Source organism: Callorhinus ursinus, unplaced genomic scaffold (genome assembly GCF_003265705.2).
Source record: "Callorhinus ursinus isolate GAN/ISIS: 27379988/994484 unplaced genomic scaffold, GSC_fseal_2.0 scaffold102, whole genome shotgun sequence".
NCBI lineage: Eukaryota > Metazoa > Chordata > Mammalia > Carnivora > Otariidae > Callorhinus > Callorhinus ursinus.
The window spans coordinates 841,336-861,320 of NW_027397164.1; the positions used below are offsets into that span (position 1 = coordinate 841,336).

Consider the following 19,985-nt stretch of genomic DNA (forward strand, 5'->3'; position numbering starts at 1 on the left):
TATTTCTCATCAACAGGCCTTTCTCTGTATTTTTCCCTTCAGACACCCTGTCAACATATCTGTTCTACAAGTCTTTTTTTTAAATACTAGCAATCACTTATCTGCCACACACAGTAAGAGTTCTTTTTTAACTTCTGAAATATCCTGGGGGCCTGGGCTCAGTCATTAAGCGTCTGCCTTCGGCTCAGGTCATGATCCCAGGGTCCTGGGATTGAGCCCCATATTGGGCTCCCTGCTCACCAGGAGGCCTGCTTCTCCCTCTCCTACTACCCCTGCTTGTGTTCCCTGCTCTTGCTAGCTCTCTGTCAAATAAATAAATAAAATTTAAAAAAAAATAAATAAACTTCTCAAGTATCTTAATACTAAGGGAGGAAAAAAATGGTAAGAATAAAGGAAATTCAAGTACAAAAATAAACCCAATTTATAAAGTATAATTTTTCTATCCTGCCAGAAAATCTCATTTTAGAGTCAGCATACCCTATTCCCTAATCTATCCAGTGACAAGATATTTGCACTGTAGCCTCCAAGGCCTGACACTCTTTGTATAAACCTTGGATGAATAATACATAATTTTTATTTTTTTAAAAGATTTTATTTATTTGAGAGAGAGAAAGAGAGAGAGAAGGAATAGGGTGGAGGGGCAGGGGAAGAGGGAGAAGCAGACTCCCTGCTGAGCAGGGAACCAGAGTAGGGCTCCATCTCAGGACCCTGAGATCATGACCTGAGCCAAAGCCAGACACTTAACCAAATGAGCCACCCAGGTGCCCCTGGTTGAAATAAATTTTAAATGTTAACAAAATATCCTGAAGAGATCAGGTTTAAATTTTAGTGGATGGTTATGTTAAAGATTAAAAAGGAGAACTGACAATTTACAAAGCTGTGAGCCCGGAAATTACATGCAGTGCCTAGTCTAGGCAATACTAAAAAGGCATTACCATTTTCACTAGATTGACAGGGCTTTCTTCAGTGGTTATCTGTAGCAAAGGTTTGGTACAATGAAAAAAAATCTGTCATGGGGGCGCCTGGGTGGCTCAGTCGGTTAAGCGACTGCCTTCGGCTCAGGTCATGATCCTGGAGTCCCGGGATCGAGTCCCGCATCAGGCTCCCTGCTCAGCAGGGAGTCTGCTTCTCCCTCTGACCCTCTTCCCTCTCGTGCTCTCTATCTCTCATTCTCTCTCTAATAAATAAATAAAATCTTTAAAAAAAAAAACTGTCATGAATTACCTCAACATGCCATAAATGTGGTTACATTCTAGGTCAGATCATGTGGTATTATAGAAACAACTATGCAAGAGAAGTACACACACTGTTGAATCTAACACTAAAAAATTAAAGATCCATTTACAAGACAATTAAACAGCCTTTAATGTTGGTAATAGAATAAGATTCCATTCTTCTCAAGGGTAAAGATACTGTACCAGCCATTCAAAACAGATGGGCTTTGCACAATTATTGTGAATTTAGTGAACACTACTGAACCGTATACTTTAAAATGTTTAAGATGAGGGGTGCCTGGGTGGCTCATTTGGTTAAGTGGCTGCCTTTGGCTCAGGTCATGATCTCAGGGTCCTGGGATCCGGCTTGCATTGGGCTCCCTGCTAGGCGGGGAGTCTGCTTCTCCCTCCCCCTGCTCTTATACTCTTGCTCGCTCACGTGCTTTCTCCCTCTCAAATAAATAAATAAAATCTTTTAAAAAATAAAAATAAAATGGGTTCGGCTCAGGTCGTGATCCCAGGGTCTTGGGATTGAGCCCCGCATCAGGCTCCCCACTCAGCGAGAAGCCGGCTTCTCCCTCTCCCCCTCCCCCTGCTTGTGTTCCCTCTCTCACTGTCTCTCTCTCTCAAATAAATAAAATCTTAAATAATAATAATAATAAAATGGCTAAGATGGGGGAAAAAAGGTTAAGATGGTAATTTTATGTGTTTTTTACCGCAATTAAAAAGAAGAAAAAAGAGATGGGCTTCAAATTCCCCTTGTAATTTAGATGAATAATGGACTTATATGCCTGCAACCATGGAGATGGGAGTTAAAATATGAATAAAACCTCCTCTTTTCAAGGAGCTCAAAGTTCAAAACACAACCAAAATTCTAGACTATTCTTCTTTTTTTAAGATTTTATTTATTTATTTGATACAGAGAGCCAGAGAGCAAAAGCAGGGGTAATGGCAGAGGGAGAAGGAGAAGCAGGTTCCCCACTGAGCAGGGAGCCTGATGTGGGGCCCCATCCAAGGATCGTGGGATCATGACCCAAGCGGAAGGTAGACACCCAACTGACTGAGCCACCCAGGCGCCCCTTTTCTTAAAGTAAAAAATAAAATTTTCTATCACAGAAAAATAAGTGAGTATTCAAGTACCTCTCCTTTATTCACTCTCTCTCACTCTTTCTCTTTACCTCTGCTAGGTGTACTTGAAAGTCTCTGACGCTTAGAAATGAAAAATTCTGGGATTCAAACAGATTTGCTCTTAATTATATTCTTTGTATCAAATGCAATGAGTTCTTGTGCCACTGAGAAAACAAGTTTAATGGTAATCAAATCTTTCTATCTCCCCCCAAAATAAATTAGTGCTTAGTAATAAATACTAATTTGACTAGAACTTGTAGAATTGTAATTTAAAAAGCAAAGGTTTTTGGGGTGCCTGGGTGGCTTAGTAAGTTGAGCATCTGACTGTTGGTTTCAACTCAGGTCATGATCTCAGGGTCATGAGATCGAGATCCTCATCAGGCTCCACGCTCAGGATGGGGTCTGCTTGTCCCTCTCCCTCTACTCTTCCTTCCCACCCCTGCTCTCTCCCAAATAAATAAAATCTTACCAAAAAAAAAGCAAAGATTTTAAAGACTAGAATGTCCTGCTTTATGCTCTGTCCTGTGCCCCTTAACACACATTTGAACTGATTAGACTTCCCATTCAAATTGTGAAAATCTATTTTCAAAATTCAAAGAATCAGTCAATAAAAGCACACCTCTCCCCAAAGATCCCTTTATACAATGAGACCCCCTCATGACCAGAAGTGGAAGTGCAATGATTCCCATCATTTCTGAGGTAGTGTTCATATCTGTGAAGAATAAACAGTAGCTCGTGAACATGAGGGAGCTAAAAAGTGAATGGAGTTGGTTTCCAACTAACAAGAACTCAAAAGCAGAAATGTTAGTATTTTGTTTTTATCCAAATGATTACTATAATTAAAAGAAAAATTAAATGCAATGGAAACTTTAAGCCACATATTTTCCAGAGCCTGATCTGAACCTGAGAAATGGACCTCTGCTCAGAGAACTACAGGAAACAAACTGCTGCTTCCATTTTTTGTTTTGTGTGGGTTAATTCTCTCTACTACTACATGGATTCTGACTGCAGAGAAAAAGAACCAGGGCAATCACCAGCTTCAGGGAGAATTTGGAAAGGCAAAAATTAAATTCTGCTGTTGAATGGCTCCCTTTATAATACTGAAGCCACAATACAACATCACTAAATGACACAAAGAAAGCACACTCTGAGACTATGTGTTCTTTTTACTCCACCCACCCATAACCCCCGGCAAAAAAATTTAAAACCAGTGGAGCCATATATACACAATGTTTGACCTGAAAGTATTCATGACACAGCAGCTTACTCCTGCAAACTATTAGCTTAACAGTAACTTAAAATACAGTTATAGGAAAAATATAGACTGTTCTAGGGGAGAAAAGGCAGGGGAAAAAGCCCAAACACTTAAAAAAAAAATATATATATATATATATATTCAGGCATAAGATCAAATCAAAAACATTGTTTTCTTTCTTTCTTTCTTTTTGTACATTTAAAAAAACTTACCCTGAAGAGATTTTCCCAATCCCTGGCCCAGCTTCCACCCATGTTTCTGGAGTAAGCGATGTCCAATATTATCCTGACAGACAGAACAGAGAGACAAACCAAAAATATTCCAATAATATATTCTTCCCTTCCTAGTGACATTTAAACAGGTGATGAGCAAGAGATAATTCTACATATATGCATGCAAAAAGATGCTAATAATAGGGTAAATGTGCCCAACAAAAGGGGCATTAATGTAAAAAGAAATGCTGGCCAATATTTTATATGGGAAGAACATAGGGGTAAGGGTCCTTTCTGATGGTGTGCTGGGCAACTTTTGTACATAACACTTTAAAAAGGAGAAAAAAGGGAAGGGGAAAAGGGGAAGAATACATTTATGAAGTTTAAAACTAACATTAAAAAGCATAAAATCAAGGTACTTATACAATCATATCCACCACCTAGACAGCACCACTTTAAGATTTTTTTTTTAAAGAAAATCTACACTGTGTTTAGTTATTTTGTTTATGTGTCAGGCTTTCATGATACAAAGTAAGTTGTAAGTGTAAGACTGCCCCACCACTAGAAATGAAAACACAATCAGAGCAAAATCCAGGCTAGACTTGATTGGTTTTTTTAATATATATATATATATATAAAATATATAAATATTTAACTAGCATGCAGCCAATATTAAACTGAAAAAACAGTGAGGTTAGTAAAACAAGAAATTAAATTGATTAAACAGAAAAATAAAATGAGCTCAAGCACAGACTGAGTGATGCATTTCAACATGTAATCTAACAAAAATGCTAAAATGTTAGAATGAAACAGGCCTAGCAATAAGTTAACAGTAAAGAACCATTAGTGCATGTAGGGGGAAAAAACCAATATACATAATGTCTCATCTTCCTAGGAGCATATCAGAAAAGGTATTTCAATGTAAATTGTATGAAAAGGCACCAGAAACAACAATTAATGTCAGCTTCTGTGTAAGGGTTCAAGATCTTAGAAACCTCTGCATACCTTTGTCCCGTTTGCTTTTTACAAATATTGTGAAGTATGTAGACAAAACTAAAATAACCATTAACTACATCAGATAAAATGCTGCTAAACTCATCGAAAGGGAAACATTTTAAAATAAAGTGTTCTCTATGTATTAAAATGTAATTTACATTACTAACCTGATAACATCATTTGAAAATAATCTATTTCCTGAATCAATCTATAAAGCTAAAGCCCTAAATTGTTGATTTAAAATCAAATATCTCCTGTTAAACTGCTTTTTATCTTCTAGCTCCATATTCAATGATAAAATGCTCTTCAGAATTATAGAAGAAAAAAATTATTTTAGTTTTCTTTTCAGACAGTAAATTAGAAGAGGAAGATTAAGCCTCCCCAATGTTCTGTTTAAGTGGGGAGGGGGGAACAATTTCCTTCCACAAGTTTATGACATGCAAAGTGAAAACGGGAAAACTCGGCTGAGCAAATGATTATTTCAATGATCAGGTCGGGGGGGAGAGATCAGGGTTTTTTTTTTTTTTAAGATTTTATTTATTTGACAGAGACATAGCGAGAGAGGGAACACATAAGCAGGGGGAGTGGGAGAGGGAGAAGCAGGCCTCCTGCGGAGCAGGGAGCCCCCTGCGGGGCTCGATCCTAGGACCCTGGGATCATGACCTGAGCCGAAGGCAGAAGCTTAACAGCTGAGCCACCCAGGTGCCCCAAGATCAGGGTACTTTTTTAATAACAAAAAAAGAGGCAAACAATAATGGAAAATTAGTTTCAAAAAAAAGGAGGAAGAAATTTTGTTTCTAAAACAAGATACTATTATTTTAAACATATAGATACAAAATCAATATGGTGTACAAAAGGTCACTAGGAATTATTTTTTGCCAGAAACTAAAAGAATTTGAAAATGCCATGGTTATGTGTAATCCCAGGTGATGACTTCCATATTACTAGACATCACAAAAACTTAAAAAAAATAAAGTCTTAATATAAGTGATGTTAGCAAAAAATGAAGAGATCTTTATTTTACTATAAATATAAATTTATCTGCACATAAAATCCTTACTTTATATCATAACTCCTACAAGTGAGTAACTATGAAAAGGACAAGGATAGCAGAATGACTCTAAGATTATGTAGTTGACTAAATTATTGTTTAATCTTTTAATAAGCTGTTATAACTATACTTGGCACAGAGATTTAGGGTATTAAAAACCATGCTGACAAAAATTGCTGCCCCTTTTTTTATTTAAGAAAACTCAATCTTTGGCTAAGTGGAGATGAGACATTATGCTGACTGTGTTATATTATGAATGCACTAAAATAAACAGACAGATGAAGCAGTATGCTATTTCCAAAAGCAGTGCAAGTGGAGTGAAAGCATTTCCATACGAACCTGGCTTTAAAAACTGGGCTGTCAAAAGAACAGTTAAATGTAACACAAAGTAAGAAACTGTCCAATCACTAATGGTCGTTTTTTTTTTTGTCTTGTTTTCAATTCACTGCTTGCAATTAATGTATTTATTAAAGAAGAGTGAAAGCATAAGTAAATTCACGAGTCAAGACCAGCTGAGAGATTCAAGAGCAGCGTGTTGTGACTGACAACAGTGAAAGGAAAAGCAAATGTTAAAGGGAGAGGAAGAAAAAAGAAAACTTTAGGATTATACACATTAGCACCACTTTTACAAAACCACTCAAGATGGCTGTCACCTCAAAAAAAAAAAAAAAGCTATTGATACAAAATGACAGTGGCATTTCTCAAACTTTAGGTGAAACTGTTCTTTAATCAAATTTATATTCCTAAGTATGAATAAGGAACGAAATGTCAGGGTCTATATTAAAATTATTACCATGCCACTCTATGTCCTTATGATTATAACAAAGGCAACAGAAAGAATGAACATACCTCTCCCAGAACCTCTTCCCCTTACCAATCTCCTAGATTAAGTGAATGACTAATACAGAAAATCTGGACCTTTCCTATCATTCCAGACTACCTGCTTTTGGAGGAAAAAAGGCAGCTCTGTGACTCTGCAGAAAGGGCTAGTATTCAGTATGGTCCCTTTTCCTACCAAAAAAAGAAAAAAAGTTTTATAAACACTTGTCAAAAATCCAATAGGCTTAGGGATGATGGATAACACAAGGAAGACGCACCAAAATACCTCATAACAAAGTAGAACAAAGCAGACTTGCTATCTCTGAAATGATCAAAATGTTCATTGAACATTCACCGTGAAAGAACAAGGGACTCACTCGTAAACGTGTGAAAATAATAATCTCTTCTATCTGGAGTTGTGATTTTGCTAATTATTCCCATGGATGTTATTTATAACAATAAATTGGAGTGAGTAATTTAAAGCCCAAACAGGTAATCTAGACATAACAAGGGCAATGAGCACTAAATTTACTTCTAAAGTAGTAACATTTTACTATTTCAGTCACTACAGTAGTGACTAAAAAAATCTTTCGTTTTTATTTTAAATTAAAATATGTGATTTGAGGTTTAATTATAATGTCATAGAACCAAAATTAATAGAAAATTTTCTTTTTTAACACTGGTTTTTAACCAACAAAGGGGCATGACAATGACAGTCTGTTTATAAATTAAATGCACATGGAAGAACTGCAGGAAAATTCTACCCATCTATTTAAGTAAAATCTACCCCTAATGTGGGGCTCAAGCTTATGACCCCAAGATCAAGACGTGTATGTTCTATCAACTGAGCCAGCCAGGCACCCCAAGGCAAATACTAATTTTAAATTAACTGATAAAGCAACTGACATTTGCCCAAGGGAGGCAGGCCAAAAAACTGGTTTTCCACTTAATTCATAGAGTTCCCACAAGCTATTTGTTCCTCTCTGTGCGCAAGACCAAAATGGTGGCAGTGTGGAATTTTCTTTGGTTAGGCATGAATTTCTTAATTCTGGTCAAACCATGAAACTGAACTGAAAACCCAAACTTTTTTACACCTATTATGTCAGTTGGCCTTTTTTCTTTTCTATTTCTAAAGTTAAATATATAACTAAAATGTTATATTTTTACCCTTTGTTCCCTTCTATTATATGTGTAAGAAAGGAGAATATAATTTTTAAATGGGAAGATCTCTGAAAGCAAGAAATGTTAAGTATTATAAACTATCAACATGCTGAAACACAATACCAGAAAAAACAAAAACAACAAAAAAACCTCATTATTGTTTCAGCCATTCCTCAACACTTGTATTTATTAACTACCAAGTAGAAACTTTTCCCAAGAAATTTTCTCTACTCCATAAAGCTATATTCCATCACAGTAACAATGACCATTTTGGCAACAGCACCACCAATCTGTATAATGGGACCCTGCCAAAACACAGAGAAAATTTTACTTTATTATAAGAGGCTGATTCCAGTTTTTATAGCAGGAAATAGAATATCATGTCTCAAGAGAAAACTATACTACAATTATGTCAGTGACTGGACGAATATTAACTCCACACTCAATTTTCTTTTAGTTGACAGCCACATTCAATTTACACCATTTAGCCCATTTTCAACAGTGACAAAAACAGTAAGTCTCTTGAGTGGATTGTAAGCTTTGCTGATTGTGTATTAAAAGACTCTATAAGCAAAAACCAAATGCTACTAGGTGAACCCATGCAAACAACAAGTTGTAAAAATTCCCGAAACAAAAAATCTATAGCTCACTACAGATGACACAATGAAGACCAGAGAGAAAAGCCATATAGTAATGCTACACCATTCAGCTCCAAGAAGCACATTATTTATAGTGCAGTCCACATATGGTCACTGCTAAATGTCAAATCAGCAGTCTTATATTACAGTTTGGAACTAGTGGAGTCCACAGATCTAAACAGATATGCAACATGACAAAACTCAATTATACATATACTTCCAAATCCCTACATGAGCAAAGTAAACATCAGCAACTGGAGTTTGAAAACTTACATTAAGTTTTTAAAACTGTTCTGTCAACCTAAGAACTATAAAGACGGGATTTTTATTAGGTAAAACAAAGACCAACTAATGGCTGATGGTAGTTTTACTTCCAACTGCAACTGTGACAACATATTTTACTATGATGCAGGTATTTTGTTTCTGTACAGCTTACAATCATGCCCCCATCTCATTTCTCATATCGATGACGAAGGTCATAAAAAACCATATATCCTAAATCACACCAACCAGTTCTTGGAACTCTAGACTGAGCTATAGCTTTAGATTAAGTTTTGTTTTCTAAGTATTTTATCCTTATTAAGAAAGCGCATATAATTATAATGGCTGGGACTTAAAAAATCACTAAGCAGTAACTTAAAATTCAAGTCCTAAAAAGTTTTTTTGTAATAAAGGTAAAAAACATTAATACTTTCCATCTTCTCTGAATCCAGATAATCAAGTTGTCTGGCAATTCTTTCATAATTTTCTTAGAACAAAGTTTTATTCCTGACCAAAAATTTCATTGAAAGATACCTGGTTGGTTGAAATAAAGCAGGGGAAATAAAACTTTTTAACAAAGATTATGAAATACTTTATAAATGCTGGATTTTGAGGTGTTTTCCACACTTCCTGATTGAAAGGGAAATACCTGTATCATCAAACTAACAAATCTAGGCTTCAGAAGTTTACTAAAAGCATAATGCATTATTGAGTCTTTGTATTTCATTCCCCATCTTGCCAGTTTGCAACAAATTTACCCTATTACCAAAGGAAAGGACCTTAATCCTATACTCACAATAACCCTTCACACAGGCATATTTCTTGGCACAAACCTGTGCAGAGACTTCCACGGTTACCAGCTGCTGCAGATTACCTTTGTTTTAAAAAAAAAAAAATGACTAGACCTTTAGCTCCTGCAATGATCTGTAGACTCCCAAAGCTGCATATTTCCAGCCACTTTTGAGTTGCATGCTGTAGCAAAACAGTCAGCACCTCTCAATAGATATTGCTGCAGAGAAAGATTTTAATTCAGCAGAGACTCTGTGTGAGAAGCAATGCCATTTCCCCCTAAGAACAAGAGAGTTCAATATAGCCAGCCAGCCATGTAACTAAAATATATTTATTTGGTGGGCATTCCTTAGGCAACAGGGCACTTCCTTTTGGGGGGAGGAGGGGAAGAGGGGAATTGATACCACAGTACCAACTTCCATGCCAATTGTTTTAGCAAAAGTTTCTTTAAAACCTTTCTTTAAAAACTTTCAATTTGTCCCCAAGTGATTTGGTAAGAGAAATAAAATCCCTCCTGTTGTGTGTCCCCACTTCTATCTAACACAATGCAGACTATGAAGCTCCTCCTCCTACTACCTAAACTACCACATCAATATTTATTTATTTGTTTGTTTCAGGAGTAAATTTTCATTGTAAGTATAATATTAATATGTATCTCTGAACATACACTTATTTATAAAAATAAATAAATATCCAGTCTGATTACGATACCATTCATTATTTTAAGTGGAGAAGATAACACTATTCAATAAACAGAGCATATATCAATTCCACTCCTACTCTCTCAGATTACTCAACAAGGATTACTCAGTCAGACTGTCTTCTGATAGAATTCTTCCTATGACATATGCTGGAAAAAATCCTGGACAGTGTAAGAGGAAAAACAGTGTTAACACCTCAAACACCAAAGGAAGGAATTTTCCAAAAACTTTAAAATGTGGCCCTAAAATGCTTTAGAAATGTTAAATATTAGAGTTTTTTTTAAAAAAAATCTTTATTGAATATAGTAATAATGAATACTAAGCTGCAAATTTAGTCTAATTAAATTTCCTACAACTGTTGAGTCAGAGTACACACAGAATTATAGCTTATTTAAGAATATTAGCCATGTACCTTGTAGATATGGTACTTGGGTCTTGCTTCTGATAGTTATCTGTTCTTAAACTACGACCCAAAGAACATTTAAATAAAATGGAAAAATTAAATTATTTTTCAAGTACAAAATACTAATCTAGCTAGCTTACAGACTTCATTGTAAAATTCTGCCTTGTGATAATTCCCAAGATGATATGGAACAAAGCACAAACTTCAGTGATTTTTAACTTAGCAATGTGGACTTGGCATTTTATCCTCAAATCAAAACACAAGACTGGGCTTTCAGCACAATATCAGATATGAATTCTCCCTCTGCAGCATTATCACATGCGTCATCAATTACTGCCATGCCTAAGTCTAGCATCATGCCAGCACATTAAGACAGAAGGTACTATATGCAGTGTTCACTGGACCAGAAGAACAGAAATAAGAAGGGGAGGTGGGGGAGAAAGAAACCCTAGAGAAGAAATTAAAAAAAGGCAGACCGTGCAATACAAACCAGATCATGGCTGCTTAGCTAATATGGGCCAACTGCTGTGGAAGAAAAATGTCGAACACCCCAAGTTGTGTAAATTTCCGTAAACATCTAAACACACACACAAACACACACACAACACCAACCTAATTAGGAACATAAATATATGTTGATCCTTTACTATGTTACAGTTTTGGAAATAAAAACTAGAGTTAAAATATCTGTTCTCTCTATACTGCCTTATTTTCCTGAGGGAGGAGGAAAAAAGCTAGTGTTTCTTAAAAGGAGAGGGGAGATGTCTTGACTGCTATAAAGATTAAGATTTCCTCTTTGATCATTTTCACTCAAGTTTACCAATAACTCACTGAAACCCTTATTAAGATATGTACACTTACGCACAAATATTAAATACTGACAATACTGACAAGTTTAGACATTTTAACAATTAACTGTGTAATTTAAAAATAAAGGGCTTTTCAAAATGAAAATGTTTAAAAATTAAGATTTAAAAAAAAATTACGTCAGAAAAATAAATCTCCTTGTTCTATTACTTATATCAATATCCAAAACTAAGCCATGTAAAGAGAAAGAATCAGTTTTTCACAAAAACCAGACATCTACTTAAGCTACCAAACTTGTCATTTTTCACAAGTGTCTGGTAAATATATTAGTCCTTAACTATTAATAATGGAACATTTCACATGTGATTGCATTGCCCAAGAAAGGTGAAGCTTTTAAAGGATCAAAATACATTTTACTCCTTTATTCAATTTACAAAAACACTAAACTTTAACTTTAACTTGCTATCTTTAACAGAATATCAGTATGGGCCAAAATGATATTTTTCCATCAAATTCTAACTTGTTTCTAGATTTTTCAGACTGATTTCCCAAAATATAAATATTAGATTACATCCCAAACTCTATTTGATTATTGTAGGGCATGCAAAAAAAAAAAAAGCTCTAAATTGTACTGTAAATTAAGTTTAAATTCATTCACATCAAGTGTCACACGAACACTACCTAACTAACTATGACCCAAAATTAAGCATTGATCATCTTACCGATTCTATAGGCTTGTCAAGTGATGCTTGTTCAATTTCCAAATGTCCTTCTTCATACTGATCAAAGTGATTACCCTGAAAAAACAAGACTACAGTTATTTTTCAAAAGTAATAAATGCCAAAATTATTAGTAATCTAGTTAAACTAGGGATTATTTTCAACTTTTCATTCTTTTTCAGTAGACAAACTGTGCCACAAATTCAGATTTTTCTAAATCTATAAAAATAATTTATCAGAGGAGTCTAGGCCTAGTAATATGAATTCTTCCTATAGCAAACACTGAAATTGCTAACTAAAATACTATCAAAAGCATTTGGGATTATCAACAACTTCTCAGACTACATTATGAAGACTGCAGGATCTTAAAAACAAACATCCATGTTTTCATAAACAATCTTGTACTAAAGAAAATAAGTAATAGAAAAAAACCCTATATTACAATACTGTCCAATGTTGATAACACTGCTTTTAACAAAACTGCTAAAGCATTCAACTTTAAATTAAGCGCTAACTCCCAAGTTTCAAGGAATTCGAAAACACAATCTCTTGACATATTATTCCAAGTACAGCTATTCCTCAAATGATCTGCCAAGAGAGATAAACATGTCTGTATAATGCCATATTTGACTATAATCAAGCAAGCAGTCCCTGCAACTAGAATAAGTCAAAACAGTTCAACTGAGGAGAGGTGCAGACAACTAGGAAGTTCTCTCTAATCATGGTTTTTCTCTGATCTCCCTCCTCCATTAGAAAAGAAGAGCTCAGGGCGCCTGGGTGGCTCAGTTGGTTAAGCGACTGCCTTCGGCTCAGGTCATGATCCTGGAGTCCCTGGATCGAGTCCCGCATCGGGCTCCCTGCTCAGCAGGGAGTCTGCTTCTCCCTCTGACCCTCCCCCCATCTCATGTGCTTTCGCTCTCATTCTCTCTGTCTCTCAAATAAATAAATAAAATCTTAAAAAAAAAAAAAAAAGAAAAGAAGAGCTCATAATTTGGCTTTAAATCAGAATACCAATTTTCTGGGTCCCTTTTTGTTACAAAAGAGGGCATGATGATTTGTGAGTCCTGAATTGACCTAAACCAAAAGACTAAAGAGCCTACATTAATTCAGGACAATTTGAATGTTAACTTAACAAAAAGTTACTTTACTTTTTCAAGGTAAAATTTTAGTTGAATAAATAAAACTTAACAATACAGATCTAAAACATATAATCTGCCACACTGTATCACTAACACTAGGTTACTTGTTTCCCTCATCAGACTATAAAGTCCTTACGAACAAAACTAAATCTTACTTATCTTTTATAACCCTAAAAATAATGGTGGCTAAAATAAGAGAACAATTAGGTGCTAAAATTGTGTGGTAGTGGTAAAAAAATTCTGGAATTAGTGGTGGTGATAATGGTCATACAACATTGTTAATGTACTTAATGCCACTGAACTGTATACTTTAAAATACTTTAAACGGTACTTTTATATTGTATTTTATCACAATAAAAATGATAAAAATAAAAATTGTGCAGTAGAGTCTATCCAAAAGAAAGGAGTAAGAGGAATGGGTTTTCCAAAGAAGAAAAGCAAATCCTAAAAACTGAAGATCAGGCATTCCAAGAATGAGGAAAAGCAATCATCAACAAATACTAAAAATGAAAAAAATAGCTATAAACCCTGAAAGGACTTATCTATAATATTCTGTCCAACAATCTCTTTAAAATTAATACTTGACTCTTCTTTTAACTTATAAAGCAACATTTAAATGATTTGAAACAGTTACTTACAAGGTATTAATTGCAAAGCGCTTCAAAATTCCCAAATAATAAACATCCAAATACTTAGAGTAACTAAAAAACCTCACATTATAGAACAATGTCCCACTAAATCTAGTAATTCTTTCACTCCACAGCTGCTCTATATGATTTAAAGATAAAATCTCATCCTATCAACAATAATTGGATACTATTTTGTAAGTAACTTTAGAGTAACTTAGGACAACCATGTTTTAAATCAAAAGAGAACTGCCCCCAAATTTATCACTATAAAGATGATATAATAAAAGCACAAACACTTGCAAATATTATGAGAGAACTACCAAGTAACTCTACAAAAAAGAATATGGATATCTAGGAAAAGCCATTCTAGTTCATCCTTACTGCATAAGAAATCACTCAAGGGGCGCCTGGGTGGCTCAGATGGTTAAGCATCTGCCTTCAGCTCAGGTCATGATCCCAGGGTCCTGGGATCGAGCCCCACATCGGGCTCCTGGCTCAGTGGGAAGCCTGCTTCTCTTTCTCCCTCTGCCTCTCTCCCTGCTCATGCTCTCTCTCTCTCTGTATCTCTGTGTCTCAAATGAATAAATAAAATCTTTAAAAAAAAAAATCACTCAAAATTTTCCAAATAGATAATGAATCATTAGCAAAATCCTTTCATCTGTAGACTTAAAATCATTTAAAGATTTTATTTATTTTTTAATTAATCTCTATACCCAATGTGGGACTCAAACTTACAATCCTGAGATCAAGAGTTGCGTGCTCTACCAAATGAGCCAGCCAGGTGCCCCAGACTTAGGCATTTTAGAAAATTCATCTGTAGATTACAAACAACAAGTTCCAAATGAGATGCTTAACAAATTTCTAAACACAGCCAGCTAAGTTTTCAAATAATTCTGGATCTATCAGACACAGTACAAAACAGGATTAATAATACAGTCTGAGTCCAGAAAAAGACCCATCCTTTTATTATTAACTGATCTTCAACAAAGGTGCAAAGATAATTCCATAGAGAAATAATAGTATTTTCAACAAATGGTGCTAGAACTGTAGATACTGCTAGAACAGTATCCATATGTAAAATTAAAAAAATGAGCCTCAACCCATACTGCACACCATAGTAAAAAAAAAAACAAACAAACCCCAAAACATATTGCAAACCTAAATGTAAAACCTAAGGGGTGCCTGGGTGGCTCAGTCGTTAAGCGTCTGCCTTCGGCTCAGGTCATGATCCCAGGGTCCTGGGATCGAGCCCCACATCGGGCTCCCTGCTCCGCGGGAAGCCTGCTTCTCCCTCTCCCACTCCCTTTGCTGTGTTCCTGCTCTCGCTGTCTCTCTGTCAAATAAATAAATAAAATCTTTAAAAAAAATGTAAAACCTAAAATTATAAAGTTTCTAGAAGAAAATATATAGGAGAAAATCTCTGTGACCTTGGGCTAGACAAAGGTTTCTTAAACTACACCGCCAAAAGCACAACCTGTAAAAGAAAAAAAATTGAAAAACTGGAGTGGGAGAAAGTATTCACAACTCTCATACCTGATAAAGGACTTGTATACCCAAAATACACAAAGAACTTTCAAAACACATTAATAAGAAAACCCAATTTTAAAGCAGGCAAAAGATTTAAACACATTTCACCAAAGATGACACACAGTAAATAAACACTCAACATCATTAATCATTAGGGAAATGCAAACTAAAGCCACAAGGTGATACCACTACACATCTATTAAAATGGCTTAAAGAAAAAGAAACTTAAAATATTAAGTGTTGCTGAAATTGCTTGGGAACTCTCACAGATGGTGGGAATGTAAAATGGTACAGCCATTTTAGAAAAGTTTGGCAGTTTCTTATAAAAAAAATTTTTAAAGACTTTATTCATGTATTTATTTGACAAAGAGAGAAAGAGTACAAGCAGGGGGAACAGAAGGTAGACGGGGAGGGAGAAGCAGGCTCCCCACTGAGCAAGGAGCCCGATGTGGGGCTTGATCCCAGGACCCTGAGATCATGACCCGAGCTGAAGGCAGACGCTTAACTGACTGAGCCACCCAAGTGCTCCATAAAAAATTTTTTTAAAGATTTATTTATTTGACAGAGTGACACATTAAAAAAAAATTAAACACACACGGTAGCACCTGGGTAGCTCACCCAGTTAAGCAGCCAACTCTTAGTTTCGACTCTTAGTTTCGGCTCAGGTCAGGATCTCAGGGTCATGGGACCAAGCCCCCATGGGCTCCACACTCAGCAAGGAGTCTGCTTTTCCCTCTCCCTCCCCCTCTGCTCCTCCCCCTGCTGTTTCTCTCTCTCAAATAAAATCTTAAAAAAATAAATAAACACACATTTAACAAAATCCATCAATACTGTCCCCAGGTATTTACCCAAGTAAAAGGAAAAATTTATGTTTATACAAAATCCTGTCTTGTAAATGTCTGGAAACTAATCAAATGTCCCTCAATTGGGAAATAGATTAAAATACTATGGTACACGCAGGGGCGTCTGGGTGGCTCAGTCATTAAGCATCTGCCTTCGGCTCAGGTCATGATCTCAGGGTCCTGGGATCGAGCCCCACATCGGGCTCCCTGCTCAGCGGGAAGCCTGCTTCTCCCTCTCCTCCCGCTGCTTCTGTTCCCTCTCTCTCTGTGTCTCTCTCTGTCCAATAAATAAATAAAATCTCTAAAAAAATAAATAAAATACTATGGTACATGCAATGAACCACTGAACTCACCAATAAAAAGAAACAAACTACTCATACAAGCAATAACATGGATGAATCTCAAATATGTTATGCTAAGTGAAAGAAGCCATACTCAAAAAGTTATTGTATAATTCCATTTACAGGCATTCTGTAATAGGCAAAACCAGAGAAAAGAAAACCGATCAGTGGTTGCCAGGAGCTATATAGGACTGTGTTGGTGGGTACATGATATTTTGTTAAAATTCAAGGAACTGAACACTAACATGAGTGAATTTCACTGTATCTTCATTATAATTTCTTTTAATGAAAAAGAACAGAAAAAGCCAGTATTTCTACATCTCCCCCCTTAAAATATTTAAGCAGTAAAAACATTTATTTTTTTTGAAGATTTTATTTATTTATTCATAAGAGACAGAGAGGCAGAGGGAGAAGCAGGCGATGCAGGACTTGATCCCAGGACTCTGGGATCATGACCTGAGCCAAAGGCAGACGCTTAACCATCTGAGCCACCCAGGCGCCCGCATTAAAAACATTTAAAATCTGTTGTGTAAAGATGTTTTAATGGTGGTTACATGAATCTATACATGTGTTAAAATTCATAGAACTATACATCAAAATAAAAGTCAGGGGTGCCTGGGTGGCTCAGTTGGTTGAACATCCAGACTCTTGTTTTTGCCTCAGGTGATGATCTCTGGGTGGTGGGACTGAACCCTGCATCAGGCCCTACACTCAGTGCAGAGTGTTTGTCCCTCTCCCTCTGCTCCGCCCTCTATCTCTAAAATGAATAAATAAAATCTTTAAAAATAAAAGTATTGGGCGCCTGGGTGGCTCAGTTGTTAAGCGGCTGCCTTCCGCTCAGGTCATGATCCCAGGGTCCTGGAATCGAGCCCCGCATCGGGCTCCCTGCTCCGTGGGGGGCCTGCTTCTCCCTCTCCCACTCCCCCCGCTTGTGTTCCCTCTCTCGTTGTGTCTCTCTCTGTCAAATAAATAAAATCTTTAAAAATAAATAAATAAATAAAAATAAAAGTATTACTGTATAATTTATTAAATTAAAATAAAACAAACTGGAGTGCCTGGGTGGCTCAGTTGGTTGTGTCTGCCTTTGGCTCAGGTCATGATCCCGGGGTCCAGGAATCGAGTCCCACATCTGGCTCCCTGCTCAGCACGGAGTCTGCTTCTCCCTCTCCCTCTGCTCCCCCCACCCCAGCTGGTGCTTTCTCTCTCTCTCTCTCTCATTCTCCCTCAAATAAATAAAAAATCTTTAAAAGTAAATAAACTAAAAAAAATGCATAGACAACTCTAGAATACATCTAGAAGCTTCTACTAGATATTACCTCTGAGAGAACTGAGTGCCTAAGGGGACAAGAGATGTGACGAAGGCCGTTTTTAACTGCATGTTTTTTCCTTTTGAATTTTCTACTTAATACCCTAAGACTCAAATACTCTAATGAAAATCACAACCATTCTGTTTATCTTTGAATGCTTAATCAGCACCATTCAAAATAAATTTCTGATGAAATTATTTTAAAATTTTAAAGTGGTGTTGATTCAAAAATATATATAATTTTCATTTTTAAGTGTTGAAATATAAAAACAAAATAAAATCATGATTTGTTTGGACATTTGAAACTTTTTTTAAAAAAGCATATACATCAGACATAAAGACCACAAGGTCAGTTAATTTTTTTTGCCAGTCTTCTCAATTATTGACGCCAGAGTTGCTCTTTCGCTGAGAGGGTGACTATATAAAAACAAACAAAAAGGCATCTACCAATCATTCACAATGTAATCCCAACTTTAATAAATTTCTATTAAAAAAACTAATCAGTTTATGGGATGCCTGGGTCCTTGCTCAGCAGGGAGCCTGCTTCTCCCTCTGCTTGCCGCTCCCCCTGCTTGTTCTCTGACAAATAAATAAAATCTAAACAAAACAAAACAAAATCAGTTTAGATAGAAAAAATTAATAGTGAAAGACACCAAACTATCTGGACTCAGAAACTTAAAAATTATAACCAAATGGAGGAAGGGGGTGGGGGGATGGGTTAGCCTGGTGATGGGTATTAAAGAGGGCACGTATTGAATGGAGCACTGGGTGTTATATGCAAACAATGAATCATGGAACACTACATCAAAAACTAATGATGTATGGTGATTAAAATAAAATAAAATTAAAAATAAATAAGTTATGGGCGCCTGGGTGGCTCAGTTGGTTAAGCGACTGCCTTCGGCTCAGGTCATGATCCTGGAGTCCCGGGATCGAGTCCCGCGTCGGGCTCCCTGCTCAGCGGGGAGTCTGCTTCTACCTCTGACCCTCTTCCCTCTCGTGCTCTCTATCTCTCATCCTCTCTCTCTCAAATAAATAAATAAAATCTTTAAAAAATAAATAAATAAATAAGTTATAACCAAATGATCTCTTCAACAAAACCAACAAATTTACACATTAAAAAATAAAAATACTGGGGCACCTGGGTGGCTCAGTTGCTTGGGCATCTGCCTTCGGCTTGGGTCATGATCCTGGGATCAAGTACTATGTCTGACTCCCAGCTCAGCCGGGAGTCTGCTTCTGCCTCTCTCTCTGCCTCTCCCTGCTGCTTGTGAGCACACACTTTCTCTCTCAAATGAATAAATAAAATCTTTAAAAATAATAATAATAAATATAAAATAAAAATACCCTGCTGGTATTTTTGACTAACTCACAGTCTAAATTTGAGAGTGTTAAGGAAAGAAAGCTCAGAGAAGAACTCAATTTTAACAGTTTACTCCTGTGGTCTTGCTAAACAGTACATTTGTACCAGCTATCTTTTGAGTACCTATTAGTAAGTATCAGGAACTGTGTGCCTCACAGGCATGATCTCAATTAATCCTCTCAATGACCCAACATGGTAGGTATCATTCTTTATCTGCATTTTCAGATGCAGAATTCAGAGGGTATAAGAAATTTGCTTAGTTACTTGAACAGTTAAGTAAAGAAGCCCAAATTCTAAACTCAAGTCATTGTAACTTTAAAGTTTGTGTTCTGGGGCATCTGGGTAGCTCAGCTGGTTAAACGGCTGCCTTGGGCTCAGGTCATGATCCTGGGGTCCTGGAACTGAGTCCCACACTGGGCTCCCTGCTCAGTGGGGAGTCTACTTCTTCCTCTCCCTCTACCCCTCCCCCCTGCTCGTGAACGCATGCGCACACGCTCTCACGTTCCTTCTGGTATCCTACTTTGTGATATTTTTTTTCCAGGTGGAAGAGACATGAGGAAGAACACTGGGATAACAGCACATTTTCCATAGCTATTACAAATTTTAAATACAGATGATATTCACTGTAGCTCTTCTCTAGTATATAAAAAAAATTAGAGGGGCGCCTGCGTGGTATAGTCGGTT

At 36.4% G+C, this 19,985-nt stretch overlaps 1 protein-coding gene across 5 annotated transcripts in view; it reads right to left on the bottom strand.

Annotated features, from left to right (window-relative positions):
- The window catches only part of GPATCH8 (G-patch domain containing 8), a 119,906-nt gene that overhangs the window by 77,174 nt on the left and 22,747 nt on the right, over positions 1–19,985 (bottom strand). For 2 of the 5 annotated variants that reach the window (XM_073889174.1, XM_073889175.1), the window contains exons 2-4: positions 12,158–12,232; positions 6,196–6,213; positions 3,810–3,882 (exon numbers count right to left, since the gene is read on the bottom strand). Coding sequence is in view for 1 of the 5 variants with exons in the window: in XM_025861724.2 (XP_025717509.2) it covers positions 3,810–3,882; positions 12,158–12,232 (148 nt within the window). In the remaining 4 variants the exon portion in view is untranslated. Of the gene's footprint in view, positions 1–3,809; positions 3,883–6,195; positions 6,214–12,157; positions 12,233–19,985 lie in introns of those variants that run through there. The other 3 variants (XM_025861724.2, XM_025861725.2, XM_073889176.1) reach the window with 3 other exon arrangements.